The sequence below is a fragment of the Astatotilapia calliptera genome, chromosome 16, assembly GCF_964374335.1.
Source record: "Astatotilapia calliptera chromosome 16, fAstCal68.1, whole genome shotgun sequence".
Classification (NCBI taxonomy): Eukaryota; Metazoa; Chordata; class Actinopteri; order Cichliformes; family Cichlidae; genus Astatotilapia; species Astatotilapia calliptera.
In genome coordinates, this window is record NC_137437.1 from 25,487,875 (window position 1) to 25,507,060 (window position 19,186).

Sequence of the window (19,186 nt, forward strand, 5' to 3'; positions counted from 1 at the left end):
TGTTTTTCACTGCCTAAATAATCAATAATAAATGGTCCACAGCTGAAATATTTGTTCCTGTTCTTCTCCGAGTTAAGTAATTGTTTAAGGAGAGAGTATCACCATATTCCCTGTATGTATGGAGAAAATGGTAGCAGGAATACCAATGATAAGCTGTATGTGTAAATTAATGTTATTATGCTATATTACATCAGTCTGCTTACTGTTTAATGTGAATAGAGTGGATATTTTCCATATTTTGATTTGATGGTGCCCCCTTGTGGCAAGAAGAAAGACACTCTGATTGGTTAGTACTGTCTTTCAATGCTACAGCAACAAGATTCATGAATCTGAAAATACTGCTCACTTACTCTCATCGGTCAAACAAATAAAAGTAATTAGAAATAAGCATTGCTGTGCAAGTTCTCTCTGTGTCAAATGTTTGTGGATAATGTTTTTACTTACATCATAAACACTGTTCATGTCATGATGAAGACCATGTTTAAATGTTGCCTAAGCATAGGAAAGAACATGTTTAAATGGCATCTTTTCGCACTTGTTTCTTCAAAATTACATGCATTTATGTTCCGGTGTGTGTGTGTGCGTGTGTGTGTGTGTGCGTGTGTGTGTGTGTGTGTGTGTGTGTGTGTCAGTCAGTGAGGAGTTGCACTGTCTCACTGGGAGAGCTGATAAAGCTAGAATTCCTGCCAGATGGACTACGTTACACTGCAAGTGGGTGTCCCAGTAGAACATCAGGGCATTCCAATTGTCAGTCCCGCCAGTTGTATTCACTTACAAGCACTATAGCATTTTCCTCAAACAGAACCTGTCGCAGGTTTGCCCAATTTATTTCAACAGTTTCCACATTAAACTTGTAGACTTGTAGGCTGCAATAACGTACCCCATGTCCATACAGACAAAGGCATTTGAAGTGCTTTTCACAAAAAGACAAAGGCCACATCTGTTGGTTATGAACAGAGCTTCTTCTAACTATAGCTGCAGCATAACAGCTGCTTCATTAAATAGGGAATACCAGTGCAGGAATAAGGCAGAGACAAGGTATAATATACTCTACTTTCATATCCTATACCTAAGCAAAAAAAGAACTATTATCAGGGGCTTTGGATTAGTGAATTTGCCCACTAATAAAGATATCAACATACTGCGCCTGACCCTCTATGGGCTTTTCTGATGTTAATGTTATTAGCAGTATTTTATTGAACAGCAATACAAGAAACATTGCCCGCCTGTCTGTGTGTGTGAGAGCAACATTGATAGGGCTTTATGGAACACTAAGTTGTTAAAAGGTGTTAAGTAGGGACCATTTATCTTATACTACATAAAGTATCTTTTTTGAGAGTTCTTTTAATTTCAAAAGTACAAGTAAATTTGGCATGTTGTAGTACAAAAAGCACGAGTATACACCATAAAGGCTGAATTAAGTTTAGTTACTTTACTTCTAGTATTTTGGTACTGTGCATATTTTATGCCAGATGCCCTTTCTCATGCAATCTCCATCTGGATAATTCATCTGGGCTTGGGACAGGAGCAAGGAGTACACTGACTTGTGCTTCCCAAGCAGCTGCACCATGTGAGGTATAGTTTGAAGACTGTTACACTGACAAAAAGACAGGAGGACAAGCTGGAGGTGGCACAGCTAAATATGTTAAGATTTTCAATGGGGTTGATTGTGATGGACAGAATTTGAAATGAGTATATCAGAGGGGCAGCTCAGGTGAAGTGGTTTGGAGGAAAAGTTTGAGAGGCAAGGCTGCAATGATTTGGACATGTGCAGAAGAGGGATACTGGATATACTGGACGGAGAAAGGTGGTATGGAAAAGGGTGAAGTGAAGGCAGATGATGCCCTGTGGCGACCCCTAAAGGGAACAGCCGCAAAAAGAAGAAGTAATATTTACCTATATGTGAATAACACCTGTGCAGTAGGACTAAGTCCCATTCTGCATTCTTCCTATTGAAATAACAGGTATTATTTTAATTAATGACATTTCTCACTTCTCTTTTAATTATGAATTTCTAACCGAATTCCTCTTTGTGATTAAAGATTCACTTAATAAGCTGTAAAAATGTATTGTCTGATGATGCAGCATGCTAAGGATTAGATTAGGAATTCTAAAAAAAAAAAGAAAGATTATTGTCATAAATGTGGGTAATTGTTATTATTTAAGCCACGTTTTACAATTTTTTTTTTGGATGAGTCTGACATGTAATATATATTATATAAGAAATACTGATTTATGCAAAGTCCCCTATTACAAGTGAATAGCTATTTAATACTATTTTAAGTCATAGTGGGTACCATCTTTCATACCGGATTTCCTATTGGCAACAGCCGTACAAGGAACGTACAAGGGTTAGTGACAAGGATAATTGCGCGGTTGCCAAGTAGTTAGTATCCTGTCGTGAGGAATCGGAGGACGCTTTCTTACCAACCTGGCAACTTTGAGTATGCGCTGGATACGGCAGACAGTATGGCGGACAACGAAAGTGATTTGGAAACAGACGGGCTTGAATTAGCTCTGGACACGTTGTGTGCTAAACACTGCAGCGGCGAATCGTCACTGAAGAGCAAAGAGTATTGCTCTGAGTTTTGTGAGGTATGTCGGGTGAATTTATATCCTGTGATTTACGGAGTCGGCGTTTGTTTATCGCTAACGATGCTAGCTTTGAGAGCTAATGCTAGCCCCTGAGCAGCTCTTTTAATGCAGTTATGTGTTTAAGGCGGAGGCATAGCACATCAGAGACAGAGCAGAATTAGTTAGTCAGAGTTTACAGGTACGAACTGGACTTTTGGGTGTCTTATTTTTGTATTAGTGTTTGTTTTTTTTGTTTGACGTTAGCTTTATAGCTAGATAGTAAAGCTAAGCTAATTAACGTTGTGGGCTTAACAAGGTTTGATGAACGAGGGAAATGGAGCAGTTTCTACCCTTGCTGCCTAGAGTTGACATCAGTTGATAAAAATGCAAAAAGACGTACGTACTGACAAATGGTAAGTTATTTTTAGGGAAAAGCAGGAGCGTGGTTTCCTTTCACAATGCAAGGTGCCCTCGAAGTGAAAAAAATACCATAGCTGACTGCCAAATCGCAACTGAATTGTTTCACTATCCAGAATAACAGTACTCTGTTTTACATATACACACTTGGAATGCGTTTATCTGGGAGCCAAACGTTTGGATAGCTAGTCGGATGAATTGGCTTTTAACTATCCTAGAGCATGGAGCTTTAATTGCGTAAATTAATCCATAAGTTCCACCAGTAGCTGTACTTAAAGTTTACAATTTAATAAAGTTGATTAACTTTACTATTATAGCACTTATACTTACAAACACGCAGTTGCGAAAATGCTTCACATTTAGGATAAAAGAAACATCCCTCAATAAAATGGCACACTGTAACTACCACATGGCACCTATACTCAAAGGTGTATGATGTATAACTGAAATTAATACACATGGTTAAAACAAAGAAAAAAAAACACGGAATACAAGTTTATAGTGTCTGCGAAATGAGTAATCTAAAACTGTGTTTTAAAGTGGACATGAAACACTAAACGTATTAAGGCTAATTTACACCATGGAATCTCACTCTACAAATGGTCATAGATTTAACACTATTTTGAAAGCGGATTTAGGAAACAAGTGTTTAAAGTTTCAGTTTTTAGATCATCTGTAGAACCACTTGTGCCTATATGTTAGCTAACTAGAGACAGAATTAATAACCTTGTACAAACTATAAAGCAGTGTATGAGGGTCACTGTTGCCTATGTCTGTAGCAATGACTTTTATTTTAAAAACAAAACATGGATATACTGTTCATTTTCACTCTCCATTTCCCACTTAGTGGTTCTTTGTTGTTGGCTAGCTGCACTGAACCAGGAAAATCCACCTGTTTGGGCTTGTGCTTTATAAATGAGCACTGTGTGGAGGAGAGCCTGTTTGATTCAGGTGCACTAGTGGTTCACTGGACCAACAAGCTAAATTTGAAAATTCAAGGATAACAGTAGTTATATTTTATCATTACAAAATATCATTTCAATTAAAGAGTTTGGCCATACTTGTGGATTAACCATTACAGAAACATTTATTTTTTTTGATAATTATGAATACTGTTAAGTTATGAGAGCTGTGGCACAAACCTTAGATTGGGTGATGGTCTAACAAATGTGTTAGACATCCATACAATAAATGTCTAATGGAGATGTCAAATAGAAATGTGCATTCTAATGAACATTTCTATTTGATTGTGTTACAGTGTGTCTTATTTACGTTCTTATACTTTGGTTCTAAGATCCAATTTGTGTTCATATTCACACAGCACATCCACCAGCTGTCTTTATTATCCAAACAATTTCAGTTAGAATTCTTCTTGGTTTTGATCGTAGTGTATTGTTAAAACATTAGTACTCTGATGTGCAGTGTGGACGGATAATGAGTTCCACCATTTCATATCAAATCACTATTTTCTATATATTACTTGTTTTTAACTTTTGGCAGCGTAAACCTTTCTGTTGTAAACTGTGTTAGATGTGGGATGAAAAACATACAGCTTTTAGCTGTCATGCATAGGATTCATTTAAGTCTTTCACATTTCTGTTTCATTCCTGGACAGCTTGTTGAGGAGTACACAGGGCAATGGCAAGTTCCTCTCCCGCAACTGAAGGTGCTGCGGACCGCACTCTACAATTTTACCAAAGCCACCACTGCCTTTACAGATGACTGTCAGCACATCCAGTATGTTCTCAGCAGTTTGGCCTTGTAAGTGCAATGTTCACTGGAAGCTGTTTTAATGTGCTGTATTGATTGTAAATAAATTTATTTGAATAGCTGAACCCACGTATTTGGTTCGAAAATTCTTAATTGCCTAGCAGAGACACGACATAAAATGTTATTTCTAAAACAAAACTGTGAGACAGTTACTGTGAAAAATCAGTGTTGAAAATAGTACAGAACATTTTCTGTAAATCAGTGTTTGTTGATGCTTTCAGATAAAATGTAAAGGCTGTAGCTTAAATAGAGGTGAACCATAAATTCATGGAACCCTTTTTTATCTGTTGGGAAGAGCTGGAGCTCCGTGTCCAAAAGGAATAGCAGAGTTGTATTTGCTGCCTGTCTTTGAAATAGAAAAAGACACATATTGTTTTAACTTGAATCATTTGGTAATGAGCAGCACAATTTTGAGTTGATCACCTCTCCTTTAAAACTAGCACTTGTAAGGCATTCATGTTCTGGTGGTTGTCACCTTGGTGTGAGATATTTTTCTAATGTCTCTGTCATTGTCTTGCAGGAGCTTCTTTGAACTCATGCTGTTTTTCAGCAAGGAAGAATTTGTGGAAGAGCCTTTAAAAGACATCCTTGACTCTTTTCAGGTGATTAAAAACTGACCTACTGTCAATTCACAGTACAATTTTGTAAAAGCCAGGTGTTTTTACAGGTGCTGAGTTTTAAACTAAAGGTAACAATACTTGTCTCAAAACTGCTGCCAGTTTCTTCTTGCACCAATGTTTTATGATTGAAAATAGTGACTAACTCAGCTTCCTTCTATAACATTAAGATTTTGAATGAACGTCTTCTCTGCAGATTTGCCACACTCGCCTCATGAGGCACAGGAACATCTACCTTCAGCATGTAAAGCAGATTATTAAAGTAGGAGGCCCATGGGAAAATCCTGTGTTACAGGGAATCCTGAAGGAGGATGATTTGCCACCAAACAACGGTAGGCATATGTGACATATAGGAAATAATACAATGCCTGTCCAAAATAAGAAGTCATACATGCTTATATTTCATTGCATTGCCTTTAGATTTGATGAGGCACACATAAGTTGTGATAAAGTTTCAAATAAGCTTGGGCAATGTCACCACATTTACAGAGTTGCATTAAGTTTTTTGCCCAGATCTTGTATTGATGGTAAAGGACCACTGCATAAAATCTTCCAAAGATTACATCAGGGTTATTCTCTGGCTCTGTGATGACCACTCCATGTATAAAAATCATTTTTCATGCATGGAGTCATTTTTCATGCAATCACTTCTTAAGAAATTAAGTGGGATGAATCTTGGTATGTCATCTTGGAATACGATAAGAAAATGGCATGTAATATCACTGAAACTTGACCTGGCCTCTTGAAGAAACCCCATTTCAACCCCTTCTTACCCTGATACACTCATTATTAAACAAATTTTGTTACTAATCTACCAAATGTTTCAGTCATCTTCTGTCATGATCATCCCCCCCCCCCCCCCCCCCCCCCCCCCAAAGCAACCACATTTCGTTCTCAATACACCATTATATCTATCATCACGTTTTTAATAATACATTGCACTGTCATTGCTTATATATAAATATAGGCAATGACTTTATTTTCAGCAGGTAGTTCATATTAATACCCATCCCATGAGATTTACATTAACACATGTAATTACCTTCTATGCAGTTGAGGACTACGTGAGCTCAGAATTGCCAGTGTTCTTGGAGCTGCGAGTGCGATATCTGCAGGCCTGTGAACGAATGCAGGAGGCAATGGCTCTTGCTAAAAGCTGCCTGGAAAATCGTGAGGCTGGAAAGCATCTATACTTCCATCAGGCCTACTTGACCTGCCTCTACAAAGCCTCGCTGCATGAAAACCTTTACAAGGAGGTGAGAATTGAAGAGCAGAACAAGTAACCTTGAAAGAATTCGTGATAGGCGTTTCTAAAAATGGACATGGATGAATAAGAAAGGGGGGGAAAAATGCATTATTTAGTCTTATTTATTTGTTGATCTACTATGTATTTAAAGTCTATGTTCAAATCAACCCAAAACAGGAAAATAGTTACGGCTATCCGGTTGTTCAGTGATGACGCGACGGATCCTACTTCCGGGTCTAAAGTAGTCTGCGTTTAATATGGCTTTTGTGTTGTTAACATGTTTAATGTTATGTATTTTCTTCTATTTGATTTCAAAAAGCTCCTAAAACAGTCAGTGATCACTGTTGACCTCTCTCGGCTTTTATTACCGCTAATCATTTATTTAAGCTCAGTTTTTCAAACCTTAGGATGTAGCTACAGCCCAGCCCATGCAGCAGTATATGAATGACTAACCTCGTAGTGTGGATGGATTATCTCAGTTGTTCTCCTGGCTGAAGGTTGGTCCTTTTACAGCATCCTGCCATGCGATTACATTTGTTCCTGACCACCGAGAACACTCACGTTAACTTTTATCGAGTGGAAAAAAAAGTTAGCTTGTTTATATTATGCTAACATAGCTGTGTCGCTAGCGGTCACGTAGCACATCATTATATACCAGCTAGCCCAACTTCAGTAACCCTACAAACGTCACTGCTGTTTAGTTTTCTGTCTTCATTGATGTTGGAAGTGATAACAGAGCTGTACGTTTTAATTTGTTTCCAAAACCCCGCAGTCAGGACATGCTATATTGTATTTAGATAGAAGCTAGCGAGCTAACTCCCTGCTAACTTCTAACTCCGTTAAATGTCATAAATTCCGTTTTCATGGATGCCTGGATGTTAAACTCAATTGTTACACCTGGTAGAGCAGAACGCTGATCATTTTATTAAAGATGAAAGACTTTAGACAGTTTTTCTACTCTCAGTAATGCCATAGTGATCGTTTGATATATGGACCTGCAGCGGAGTTTAGGTCCAGACACGGCTAGTGACGTCAGACTGAACAACCGGATAGTATATTAGTAAATATGATGTAACTGTATCACATATAATAGGTGACCATTTTGCAAATGAAAAGCTTTGTGAATGCCATACATTAACTATAATACATGTTTTATAATAAATAAATGTATATGTGTATTTTCTTAACTTCTTCCTTAGATGGCAGAGATAGATGGTCGTGATGCAGTGGAGATAATCTGCAATACAGAGAGTGTTGAAAAAGATGAGCTGTTGTTATCACTGTGTAAAGCTTTTCTTACACAGCAGCTACACAATGGAGACATGTATTACATCTGGTAAGTGTGACCTCATATAAAGGATTCAGCAAATATTCAGACCCTCTATAGGCTTATCAGGCCAGATTTCAGTAGTTTATCCCATTCCTTTTTGCAGATCCTTCCATGATCTGTCAGATTGGATGGGTACCATCTGTAAACTGCCATCTTTGGGTCTTTTAACATATGTTCTATGGGACCATGTCTCAGGTTTCTGTTACACTCAAGGACAATCAAACTTGTACTGAAAGTAAAGCTTGCACTGTTGTCTTGACTGCATGCTTAAGGTCTCTTGTGCAGGTCTTTTTTTCCAGCCCCCTTTCTGAATTTAGCTTTGTTTATTCTTTCCTTATTTTTGACCAGTTTCCTTGTATCTGGCACTAAAAAGCTCTGGAGCGCTTGTGAGGGGGAAAATCTTAAAGCTTTACATTTATTAAAAACTTTTTATTGACTGTCCCTCTCAACATCTCCGTTATAGAAGTCTTAGAGTTCTTAAGAGAGTTCCTTTGACAGAACTTTTTTTTTAGTAAATGTAAGGGATTTGATTATACATTTTGGTGTGCCACAGCAAAAAGTAGAAATATTTTAAACATATTTTTACTTTTTGGGCAGGAGGTTATTGACTATAGAGTGAAAGAAATAGCAATTTTACTACAATGGTGTGTCTCTCTCCTGTCAGTTTCTTCAGCCAGATTATGCAGGGTTGGGTATAGGGCATATCTTTGAATATGGCAGTAATGTGAGTTGTTGAAGTGATAACCCCATTACAGTGCATGACTTTATTTAATTATTTTAAATGCTTTAGCATCTCTCTGTTTGTTGACTTAATATCATAGTTGTTGCCTGATTAAAATCATACCTGAACTAGATGTATATGTCTTTATGCAGGGACCTGGTGTTTATCTGGAGCAGACTGTATCTTAGGGCCCATCCCTCCAGACAAGGCTTCTTAGCTGAGTGCTTGCAGCTGGCCTCCTCTGCTACCAATGTCAGAGCCATCTTCCCCTTCATAAAATTGGTCACTACAGAGGTGAGATGTCATTGCAGCATCATCTTTTGTCGCCCTGTTAAATCGTAACAGTTTCTGTACACTGTCTATAGTGTACAGAAACAGTTTAAAGTTGTGTTTTTAATACTGTTAAATATTAGTTAAATGCTTTGGTTAAACTGTTAAAAATGTAAGTACTGCAGACATTTACAATTGGCAATTGAATATTTTTTTCCTTTTGATTTGATTCTTATATCTGTTTTAATCAGATTTATTCATCTGTGTTTATTTCCTTTTGAATAGCTGGGTGGTGATGGAATTCAAGTTTGCGTGGAGCTTTGCGCCAGGGCCCTGCAGCTGTGTGACATGCAGGCTGACACTGTAACCCGGTCACTCGTTTGCAAGACAATTGCCTTCCTGCTGCCCCATGACCTGGAGGTCTGTCGAGCGTGTGCCCTTCTTGTGTTTTGCCAGGAACGAAGCTTGGAGGCATACCGAACTGTCTCCCTGCTTTACATGCATCCTGATCAGGAGCCGCATCCCCACAGCAACCCTGTCCGGACCTGTGTTCGCTTTCATATTCTTCAGGTTAGAGGGGGTGATGCGATATATGTTGAACTTTATCTGATATGGGCTATATTTCGATATTATAACTGTGTGATTTGTTTACAACTGTGTTTTGCATGATTGTTGTTTTTTTTTTTTTGTTTTTTTGTTTTTTTTCTTTTCCCAGATGCTAAAGGAGCGCCTATGTTTTGACCCTGAATTTTGGAACTTCCTGACCCTTAGGACACATTGTTTAGAGTTAATGAATGATAAGGTTGTGACTGCTGCTGTTCTCGACGAGATGGAAGAGGAGAAGGCATATAGTGAAGAACTACTAAAAAGTAACTGTGTAAATGAGTCATGCACTCAAGACTCCATCTCTTGCAACTGCACTGAAGCTGGATTTGTGAACCTTCCAGAAGAGCAAACTGTAGATGGAGAGGCTGGAAAACGTGTTGCACTGTCGGATAATGATTCTCTGAAGAGGAGGAAATGGAGAAAAAGGCTACGACGGAGAAAACGGCCTCGGTCTGATGATGAGTTTGAAATAGGTGATGATCCAGAGATCAAATACAATGTCAAATCAACCTCTTTAGGTAATAACTCTGTGTACTCACTAAGGCGCAATCACACTAACAAGGAAAATTCTTCTGTAAGTCTCCCTCTGAACCGCAATAGGGAATACTTGTCTAGATGTGTTAAGAGCAAAATTTTGAAAAGAAAAGGTCAAAAGAAAAGATGGTTGCAAGGTCTTCCAAGACTGGAGCTGGTACAGGCAGTGACAGAGAAAAAGGTCAAAGTTAGAGGGAGAAAACGGGGAAGGAAGCCATTATCAAAACTGGAACTCTCATATCCCGATAATGAAATATACCTTAACAAGGAGGAGTATGGATTTGAGAAAAAAATGGACACAGAAGACAAAGAGCAGAATATGCCTCAACTGAACTGTGAGCTTGAAATGAGTGACCAGAAAGAGAACCAACTTGGGCACTTGAACAGAGAAAATGGAGAACATAATGATTTGTTTTATGAAATTAAGAATGATAGGCAGATGAAAGACCTGAAAGACAATGAATTTGAGCAGATGACAGACTTTAAGGAGAATGGAGAACATCCTGATTTGGCCTTTGAAATCAAAAGCGAACAGAGAGCGTATCAACTCGAGAAGATGATGGGCCCTAAGAAAGAAAATGGAGAACATAATGGCCTTGATTGTCATAACACTTTAAGTGAACCATCCCAAGAGGAATCTCAAACACAGGTGGAATCCAAACTTTGTGAAGGTCCACCCATTGAGAATCAAGCTGCTATCGGTATTGCTGAAGCTGATCCTGTGGACCTTGATGGTCCACTATTGGAGTTATTGGATTGTCCAGTAGAACTCTTTCACAGTTACTCCTTTAAATCCAAATCACCTGACAGTGAAAATCCTCAACCGCCAGAATCTACAGCATCTGAGGACCTTAATGGCAGCAATGAAGAGGAACCCCATCCGTCAGTTGAAACAGAAACAACAAACATTGAGGTTAGTTATTTCTCCATATTTACATTACTGTGCAAGTGTCTCAAGCCTCCCTTATTTTGTTTTTTGCTGGGATGCGAAAGAGGAAAGGGATGCAGTGATTTATTTAAACATGCACACCCATGGAAATACAGGCAGAAACAAAGTTTGTACAATTCTAGCAAGTCAATTAAAGTCAATATTTGGTATGAACACCTCTATTCTTGAACTCTCTTAGGCAAGTTTTCCTGTGGTTTCTTTAAGTAGTCTTCAGGAATAGTTCTCCCAGGACATTCAAAGCTCCTCTTTGGATGGTGGTTGCCTTTTGTTCTATTCTTTGTCAAGATGATCTACACTTCATTCAATAATGTTGAGGTCCAGGTTCTGGAGAAGGCAATCCATGATTGATAGTGTTCCACTGAGTGTTTTTTCTAGTCAGGTACACTTTTCTGCACTGACAGAGTGTTTGGGGTCATTGTCATGCTGAAAATTAAGCCACTGCCAATCAGATACTTTCTGCATGGTATTGTATGATGACTCAAACTATGATCAGACTTTTCTGCATTTATAATAGGATCAGTTTTGACAGTTAACCCAGTATCACTGGAGACCAGTGTTGGGCAAGTTACTTTAAAAAGTAATTAATTATAGTTACTAGTTACTTCTTCAAAAAAGTAACTGAGCTACAAGATTCTAAAAGTAATTAATTACTTGAAAAGTAACTATTGCTACTTTAGAAAAAAAAAAGTTTAATCCTCTGGGGTCCAGGGTATAATTAGCCATTTTAACCACTTTTGATTTTCCCTCTACATTTCACCTTTAAAAACTATTTATTTGCCTTGTTTTGTATCATTCTTTCCAGCACAACCTCACGTGTCTGAATTTACAGTTATGCTTTCATTTTGAGATACTATATTAACACAATTGATCTAAAATCAGACATAAAACATAAAATCTGAGTAGAAAAAGTTATATTTTTTATTGTAACAACCACAAACATGTTTATTGAATCATATTTCATAACTTTAAATGCAAATATAAATTGTCAGTTTTAAAAGCCTATGCACAAGTTTTGCAAACAAGTTATTTGCAGCTTTTTACCTTTTACTCTCTTTTTTTAAAATAACCATTTCAAACTATTGACAGAACAATCAGCTGTTCTGCATTCAATACGATGCCACACAAATTATTTGTGCCACTCCAAAAAAATAATTTCTGTCCATTATAAAGGAGAACATACAGCCTGATACCTGCAGGTCTGACAGCAGCAGGTGTATCACTCCTGTTTTCTACCTGGAGATAGCAGTCACCTCGTTGTTCTGACACACAACACAAAACTATCCGCAACACTACACACTAACTACACAAGACAACACATTAACTACACACTCCAAACATGCTAAATGTCAGAAATCTCAAAACTCGCTCTCTCTCTTTTTCTGCTGTCTGTCTGTCTCTCCCTCCGTCTCTCTCGCCGTCACTTGTCGGGATGAAATATTATTTTACATTCATAATCTAGGTTACTAGTCATAATCCTTATTATTACTGTTGCATCACTTATGATTTATTATCATTTCATTGACACATTTATTATTTATTAATATAATGTAGTTATATTAAAGTCGGTATTTCAGGTGTTATTATTTATTAATATAATGTAGTTATATTAAAGTCGGTATTTCAGGTGTTATTATTTATTAATATAATGTAGTTATATTAAAGTCGGTATTTCAGGTGTTATTATTTATTAATATAATGTAGTTATACTAAATGTGTCAATGAAATGATAATAATGATAAATCATAAGTGATGCAACAGTAATAATAAGGATTATGACTAGTAACTAGAGCTGGGCGATATGAGATTTTTTTCATATCACGATATGTTTTTTTCATTTCAGGCGATAACGATATCTATCACGATATAAGCCAAATAACTATATTTGTAAGATTTAAATGTGCCGTTGCTCACAAGTAAAATGTGAAATAATCAGCAGCTTATTTTTATTTAAATATTTATTTCCCATAATAAGTTCAACAGGGTAGATGTACTTAAGGAACATGAGACTTTTTCAGATAAATAAAGGCAAATATTGCAAACTACACAAAAGGCAGCCACTAAAGCGTTTAAGTTTCAAAATAGAACAAACGAAACAGACTACTAAATTGTCAATTCCACTTAGAAACAAAATATTAATTCTAAAAATAAATCTTAGTTTGTTTTACAGAAGAACAGACAAAACTGACTAACTTTTGTCAATATCAAATAAACTGAGAACTAAAAGGAAATTCTCAATCTCTCCTTGTTGTATAGCTGAGCTTTTCAAACAGTTTTAACAGTTACTTTAGTCTGACAAAAGCCGAATGACGAATTAGCGCTTCCAGTCAGAGACTGAGGCTACGTCCACACGTACACGGGTATTTTTGAAAACTGAGATTTTCCGTTTTCGTTTTAAAAAATAATCCCGTCCACACATAAAGGCAGAAATGAAGGAAAACGCTGCTATGAACATGCCAAAGCAGCAGGTGGTGCTAGATTCCTAACCGTGCAGAAATGTTGGCCAATCAGAAGTCTAGACGCCTCGGTGGGAAAAAGTAAACAAAGCTGGGGCATAGAAGCAGAACCGAGTCGTATGTGTGGACGGACAGTAACTGTGTGTATATGTAAGCATTTAAACACTGCAGAGAGTAGAATTAACAGTAACAGTATTGTAGAAATTCATTTCACCGAAACAATAACGTGGCGCACAGTGTGACGCATGCACCAGTTTATTGTATTTCCAGACTTGCTTTCGGCACAATTTACAGTGCACGCTACTCTGTTTTTTGTCAGACTTGAAATAGCCGAAATACCTTCACAATACGGAACTTCTATGGCTCTTCCGTTCGACAATCTCTCCGGCATTGGAACCATCATCTGTTTTCTCTTCGGTCACGCTCGGTTGATTTTTCTAGTCGGCACACTCATTTCCTCCATTACGCGCTCTCTCCATTACCCGCTGGCTGCTTCCCAAACAAACACATGTGCGGCTTGGCACTTGTGCTGTAAGTAACAAGTCACGCGACGTGACGCTGCGGCTGTGATTGGTTCGGCTCTGTGCTACTTAATTTGGATTGGCTGACCTTTTTTTTTTTTTTTTTTTTTTAAAGAGGACAAGAGCGGCGAGGTCTATCGCGATAGCTTAATTTCTCTATCGAGTAAAAGTTATATCGCGATACATATCGTTATCGTTCTATCGCCCAGCTCTACTTGTAACCTAGATTATGAATGTAAAATAATATTTCATCCCAACACACTCCTAAAACTTCCATCTTCCTAAACCAAATGTCATTTTGCCATATCATTTTTGATTGGTCGACATGGTGCATTTTTCCACCAACACGAACGGGCTGTTTTGTTTGTTTGTTTTTTTTGTTTTTTTGGTCTTAAGCAGAGAGTGCTTGCTAGCGCTGTCCTTAGACGTTAACGTGACGAAACTATTCAGGAAAAAACATGCATATATATTCTTTATCATGACTCAGACTTTTGCGTGGCCTATCAACACAATTTAAAAACTGGTACATATCACCTTGTTGCTTTGTAATCTTAAGCAGCTGCGCGCGCTCCCGCGGGCACCAATTACTTTCTGGTAGACGATCTGGTAGGCTTTTCTAATGACCATTAGAAACGCCGTTGCTTGTAACGCCGTTAATCCCATCACTGCTGGGGACTAGGGCTGCCACGATTTGTCGACTAGCCACGATTACGTCGACTATCAAAATCGTCGACGACTGATTTAATAGTCGACGTGTCGTTTGAAGCTTTGTAAGATCGCAAAAGACACAGGAATAATAGCAGGATTTAAGAGTGTAATAACGGACTGAAACAGAAGATGGCAGCACAGCATGTACAAGGATGCCAGCTGCCGTTAAACCCCGAAGAAGAAGAAGCAGCTGTGTCCCAGAATTCATAGCGCGGCCCAGCTTAGTTTCCAACAATGGCGGTAGCTAGTTAGTTTTAATATTACTCTTATTATTCTTTCTGGGTCACAAAATAAACGTTTAACATATTTTCAGGCGAGAATGTAGCTGTGTAAACCTCAAATATCGGCTCAGTTTATCAGGACACCACATATTTTCAAAAGCGCTCCGACGTTTTCGGAGACGTCTGTTACCCACTAGCTCGATAGCTAGCCGGGGGCTAGGTCACTAGCGCCGTGAGAACACCGGACTCCCGGCAAATTGTTTTCAAACCCACCGCCGTCTTTCGCGACTCAGGTTAAATATATATGAGTCACTTAGATAAATTAAAAATGTTATTGTTTGGCTTTTTATTAGTATTTTATTTGTTCCTGAGTAAATCGGTTTGGCTGAGATTAAAGTTATAGTTTTTACACAGCTGAATAAACGTCAAGCAGACAGCTGATTATCAGAAGTGTGAGATGCTGGAGAATATACTCCGGTGTCCTGTTATATTTTAGATAGCAAGGAGTTTATTAAACTTTACCGAAACAATCTGCAAATTTCATTAAAAATTAATAAACTGTCATCTTGTCTTTATTTTTAGTTAGCACCTTAAAAGCTTAAAGCTGTAAGCTAATGATAGTTATATAAGAGCAGATGCTGCTGGTGCAATAAGCTGTAGTTTTACGTCCAGTGGATGATGATCTGATTAGTCGACTAATCGCATAAATAATCGGTGACTAGTCGACTATCAAAATAATCGTTTGTGGCAGCCCTACTGGGGACCACAGACTTTTGCACAGTACTGTAATTTAAGAAATGTTGTTATGAAAGTCAATTATTACAGGGAGATATTTGAAGTATGTTCTCTTTTCTTCATATTAGGTTGCATTTGATTGCACATATACACTTCAGGAGAAGTACAGTTTTGCATGCAGTGAAATGTGAATTGATGCTCTGCTGCTTCCAGCTCTGATTTGACTTTTCTCTTTTTCAGGTAAAAGTTAAGAGAACATGGAAGGACAGGGCTCTCCGTACTCAACAATATTCTCATTTGTCCCACTACTGCACATTCTGTGGCAAAGACTACAAAGGCTTGAATGTTATGAGACATGCTCTCTCGCACCTCAAAAGTAGGAAACTAAAATGCATTCTCTGCGGAAAACGCTTCAAACAGCTTCCTTTTGCCAAAAAGCACATTCTTGAGCACATTGATACAATGTGCAAACAAAAATCTTCTAATAAGGAGCCATCCATTGAAAATGCTCAAGCTGCTAATGGAGTAATAGACAATGCAGGAAATAAGTGTAAGCCTTGGGATAAAAAACAGACTATTTCTGAGGGCGAAACTTTTGGACAGAGACCCGGAAGCAAAGCTAAAGTGTCACATCTCAAGAGGGAAGAACGAATCATCAGGAACCTCCGTACCCTCATCAAGAAGACATCTGTGCTTCACAAAAAATGCAAAAAACCTAACACAAATATATTCAAACAGATCGACTTTAAGGATGAGCAGGTAATCATTAAAGAAGGCCTGGTAATTGTAAGTAATCCATCTGTGATTGAAGAAGAGGGGCAGGAGACGCCTGCGGGAGAAAATGCTTGTGGTGCAGACATCACATACCACTTGTGCCCGTCTGACTCCTGCGATAGAGTATTCTTGAGGATGACCAACACACTAACAAAGCATGCTATCAAATGCCATATTACTGAAGACAAGGTGCTAGAGAAGACTTTTGTTTGGGCCAAACACAAGTGCACCCTCTGCCTCAGGTAAGAGAACTTTAAATAACTGCAGATATTTTAAAAAAAAACAAAAAAAAACCGGTCTCTTAACTGATTGTAAAACACTAAAAGACTCCATACATGTACAGTTAAAGGGTTTGAATTTGGGAAGTTGATTCAGCATGTTGCGCACGGTTTTTTTTCTCTCTCAACAGGCAGATTCAGTTTCTTCAGCATTATAAGGACCACATGAAGAGCCACAGTAGTCCTCTTCCACACTTCTGCTACCATCTAGAGTGTAAGCAGCGCTTTGTGACACAGCAGGAATTAAAGGATCACGTAAATACCCACCAGCCCTTCCGACCTCAGTGTCCTTTCAGTGGCTGTGAGAAACTTTTCTCAAGTTATCTGGGTCTATATGACCATGAATGGAGGCACTATGTCCCAGTCCCGCAGAAAGACGAGCTAGAATTGGGACCCAGCAAACTGATAAAGGAAAGCGCTGAAGCTCCATGGAAACAGAGAGTGAAGGTCGAGGAGATATGGCTACAGAGTAAAAAGGGGCAGCAGGAGAGTCCCATTCCTGATGGTGAGGCCTCTCGTGTTGAGGATCTCACACTAATAAACAAAACTGATGGTGAGGCTGGTGGAATAAATGCGCAAAACAATAATCTTCTTAAGTCTGATAACTATTCAGAGAAAACTGTTGCAGATCAGCACACAGATGATACCAAACCTACCATCAATGGATATGAAGATGTGAAAAGAAATGTTTCAGAGGGGTTCATGTCCACTTCTCACACTAACGCTGCTTCAGCGACTCCCACCAAAAGATGTCGAAAAAGACCAACTACTGTCGAGGTAGACCCTTTAAACGTCAGAGATCTTGAAGATATTTCTACTTTGGCCGAGGGAGTCCAACAGAATATAGCAGAGCCACACATTCCTGAGCACAAAACCTTCAAGCCCGAAGATCCCTCCTACGCAACTTTTGTTAAGGCCCCTTTCATCCGGCCACCTCCATCCACCTACCTGGATGAATCTGTGCTTTCAATGCGCAAAAGGAGGTCCACTGATGATGCTCCCAAGAAAATCATTTATTGGAGTCATAAGAAAAAGAAGGACCCTGATCCAGAAAAGGAGCAGCAGGTGGAGGATGTGGCCCCCGAGCATAAGATCAGACATCGCTGTGATAAATGCCTTTCCTCTTACAGCAGTCTGGAGGAGTTGCAGAAACACAAAGCCCTCAACACGTGCTCTTCCCTCTTTGGCTTTGATTCAGATGATGAAAGTAAGTTTGCTTAACTCCATTTTCTGACCCTGTGTTTTTTTTTTTTATTACCTTGAACAACCAGTAACTGTTTTTCCCCTTGCTGTTTTTTAGGTTAATATTTGCAGGAGTGTGAAGAGTTGCTGCAATTGGAATGGCTATTTCTGTTACTTGGCTCAGGAAGGTCCTTCATGACAACTAAACACTAAAATCCTTTCTTAATGATCAGTCATAGTGCTTAAGGCAAAGGAGATGTAAACCAGAAAATACCTAGTACCTAAAGTACCTAAAAACCAAATTTGGGTTGAAACTACACACAATATTTATTCACCCTTTTTTTTTTTTTTTTTTTTTTTTTTAAAGCTAATTTGACCTGCTGACTTTGTCAAGTCCATGTAAATTTGGGAAATACACTAATTGTCAGGTAACGGGAATCTGAATAATGGACCCATTCCCTCTGCTGTGGTGTTCACGAGTCTTTGGAGACTGGATAAGAGAATGAATTCTACACACAGTTCATCATTGGAGGTGTGAATTGCAGTGTGCAAACAACATGTATGTTCTGTGGTCTTCCAAATGAGGCATAGACCACTTAGTTTGTATCGTAGAGCACTTGAGAACTTACTAGACATGACTGTAAAGGTGGATATCAGATGGCTGCATCATCGTAACTTTTGTACACTGTAAAATCTATTTTCTAAATAAGTCCTTAAAACCCCTGTCACAAATGCACATTTTAAACTAAGAAAATCATGTGGGTAGCAGTTGGGTGGGACTGGGGTTGCCTTTATTAAATTTCTCTAGTTGCGATACAATTATGTATTAGGGCCGTGGCCAAAACATTTGAAACAATGTAAATCTGCCTTCATTTTGTCAAACTTTCTGTACAGCGTATGCATTACTCACAATTCTGTTAGTGCCAAGACTGAATCAGTGTTCACACTGTAGGATGATAAAAACCATGTAACTAATACAGTACCAGCTTGCTTTAAAGTTTTTATTCTTTTAAGTTGGTTTAAACAATGATTGTGCATTTCTTTATGTAGAGTATTTCACATTTATCATATATGAACCTTTCAGGTGGTTGATCTGTTTAATACCTTTTTGATGTAATGTTTATATAAGACGATGCACTTAAACCTGCTTATTTATATGTACAAATGTCAATAGATTGGATTTGTAAAGGTATTGATTCCCCATCTATTTTTCTTAAAGAAAAAAACTGATGAAATTTGTTTGAATAAACAAACTAAACCTCTGCCCTCTAGTGTGATCT

At 38.3% G+C, this 19,186-nt stretch overlaps 1 protein-coding gene across 1 annotated transcript; it reads left to right on the forward strand.

Moving 5' to 3' along the window:
• Positions 1 to 2,150: 2,150 nt before the first annotated feature.
• On the forward strand, positions 2,151 to 19,169 carry LOC113007555 (zinc finger protein 654). Its single transcript, XM_026144231.2, has 12 exons — positions 2,151 to 2,595; positions 4,607 to 4,752; positions 5,282 to 5,363; positions 5,575 to 5,710; positions 6,432 to 6,634; positions 7,824 to 7,960; positions 8,828 to 8,969; positions 9,231 to 9,515; positions 9,661 to 10,998; positions 15,913 to 16,688; positions 16,856 to 17,931; positions 18,025 to 19,169. Exons 1-12 carry the CDS (start codon positions 2,470 to 2,472, stop codon positions 18,027 to 18,029), a joined length of 4,452 nt encoding a protein of 1,483 aa, XP_026000016.2. The 5' UTR covers positions 2,151 to 2,469; the 3' UTR covers positions 18,030 to 19,169.
• Positions 19,170 to 19,186: the final 17 nt, after the last annotated feature.

Bases quoted from the DNA above. Each gene is read 5' to 3' on its own strand.
- LOC113007555 (XM_026144231.2), top strand. From the start codon at position 2,470: ATGGCGGACAACGAAAGTGATTTGGAAACAGACGGGCTTGAATTAGCT. The intron at 7,961-8,827 runs GTAAGTGTGACC...GTCTTTATGCAG, and splicing joins GGAGACATGTATTACATCTG to GGACCTGGTGTTTATCTGGA. The intron at 16,689-16,855 runs GTAAGAGAACTT...CTCTCTCAACAG, and splicing joins AAGTGCACCCTCTGCCTCAG to GCAGATTCAGTTTCTTCAGC.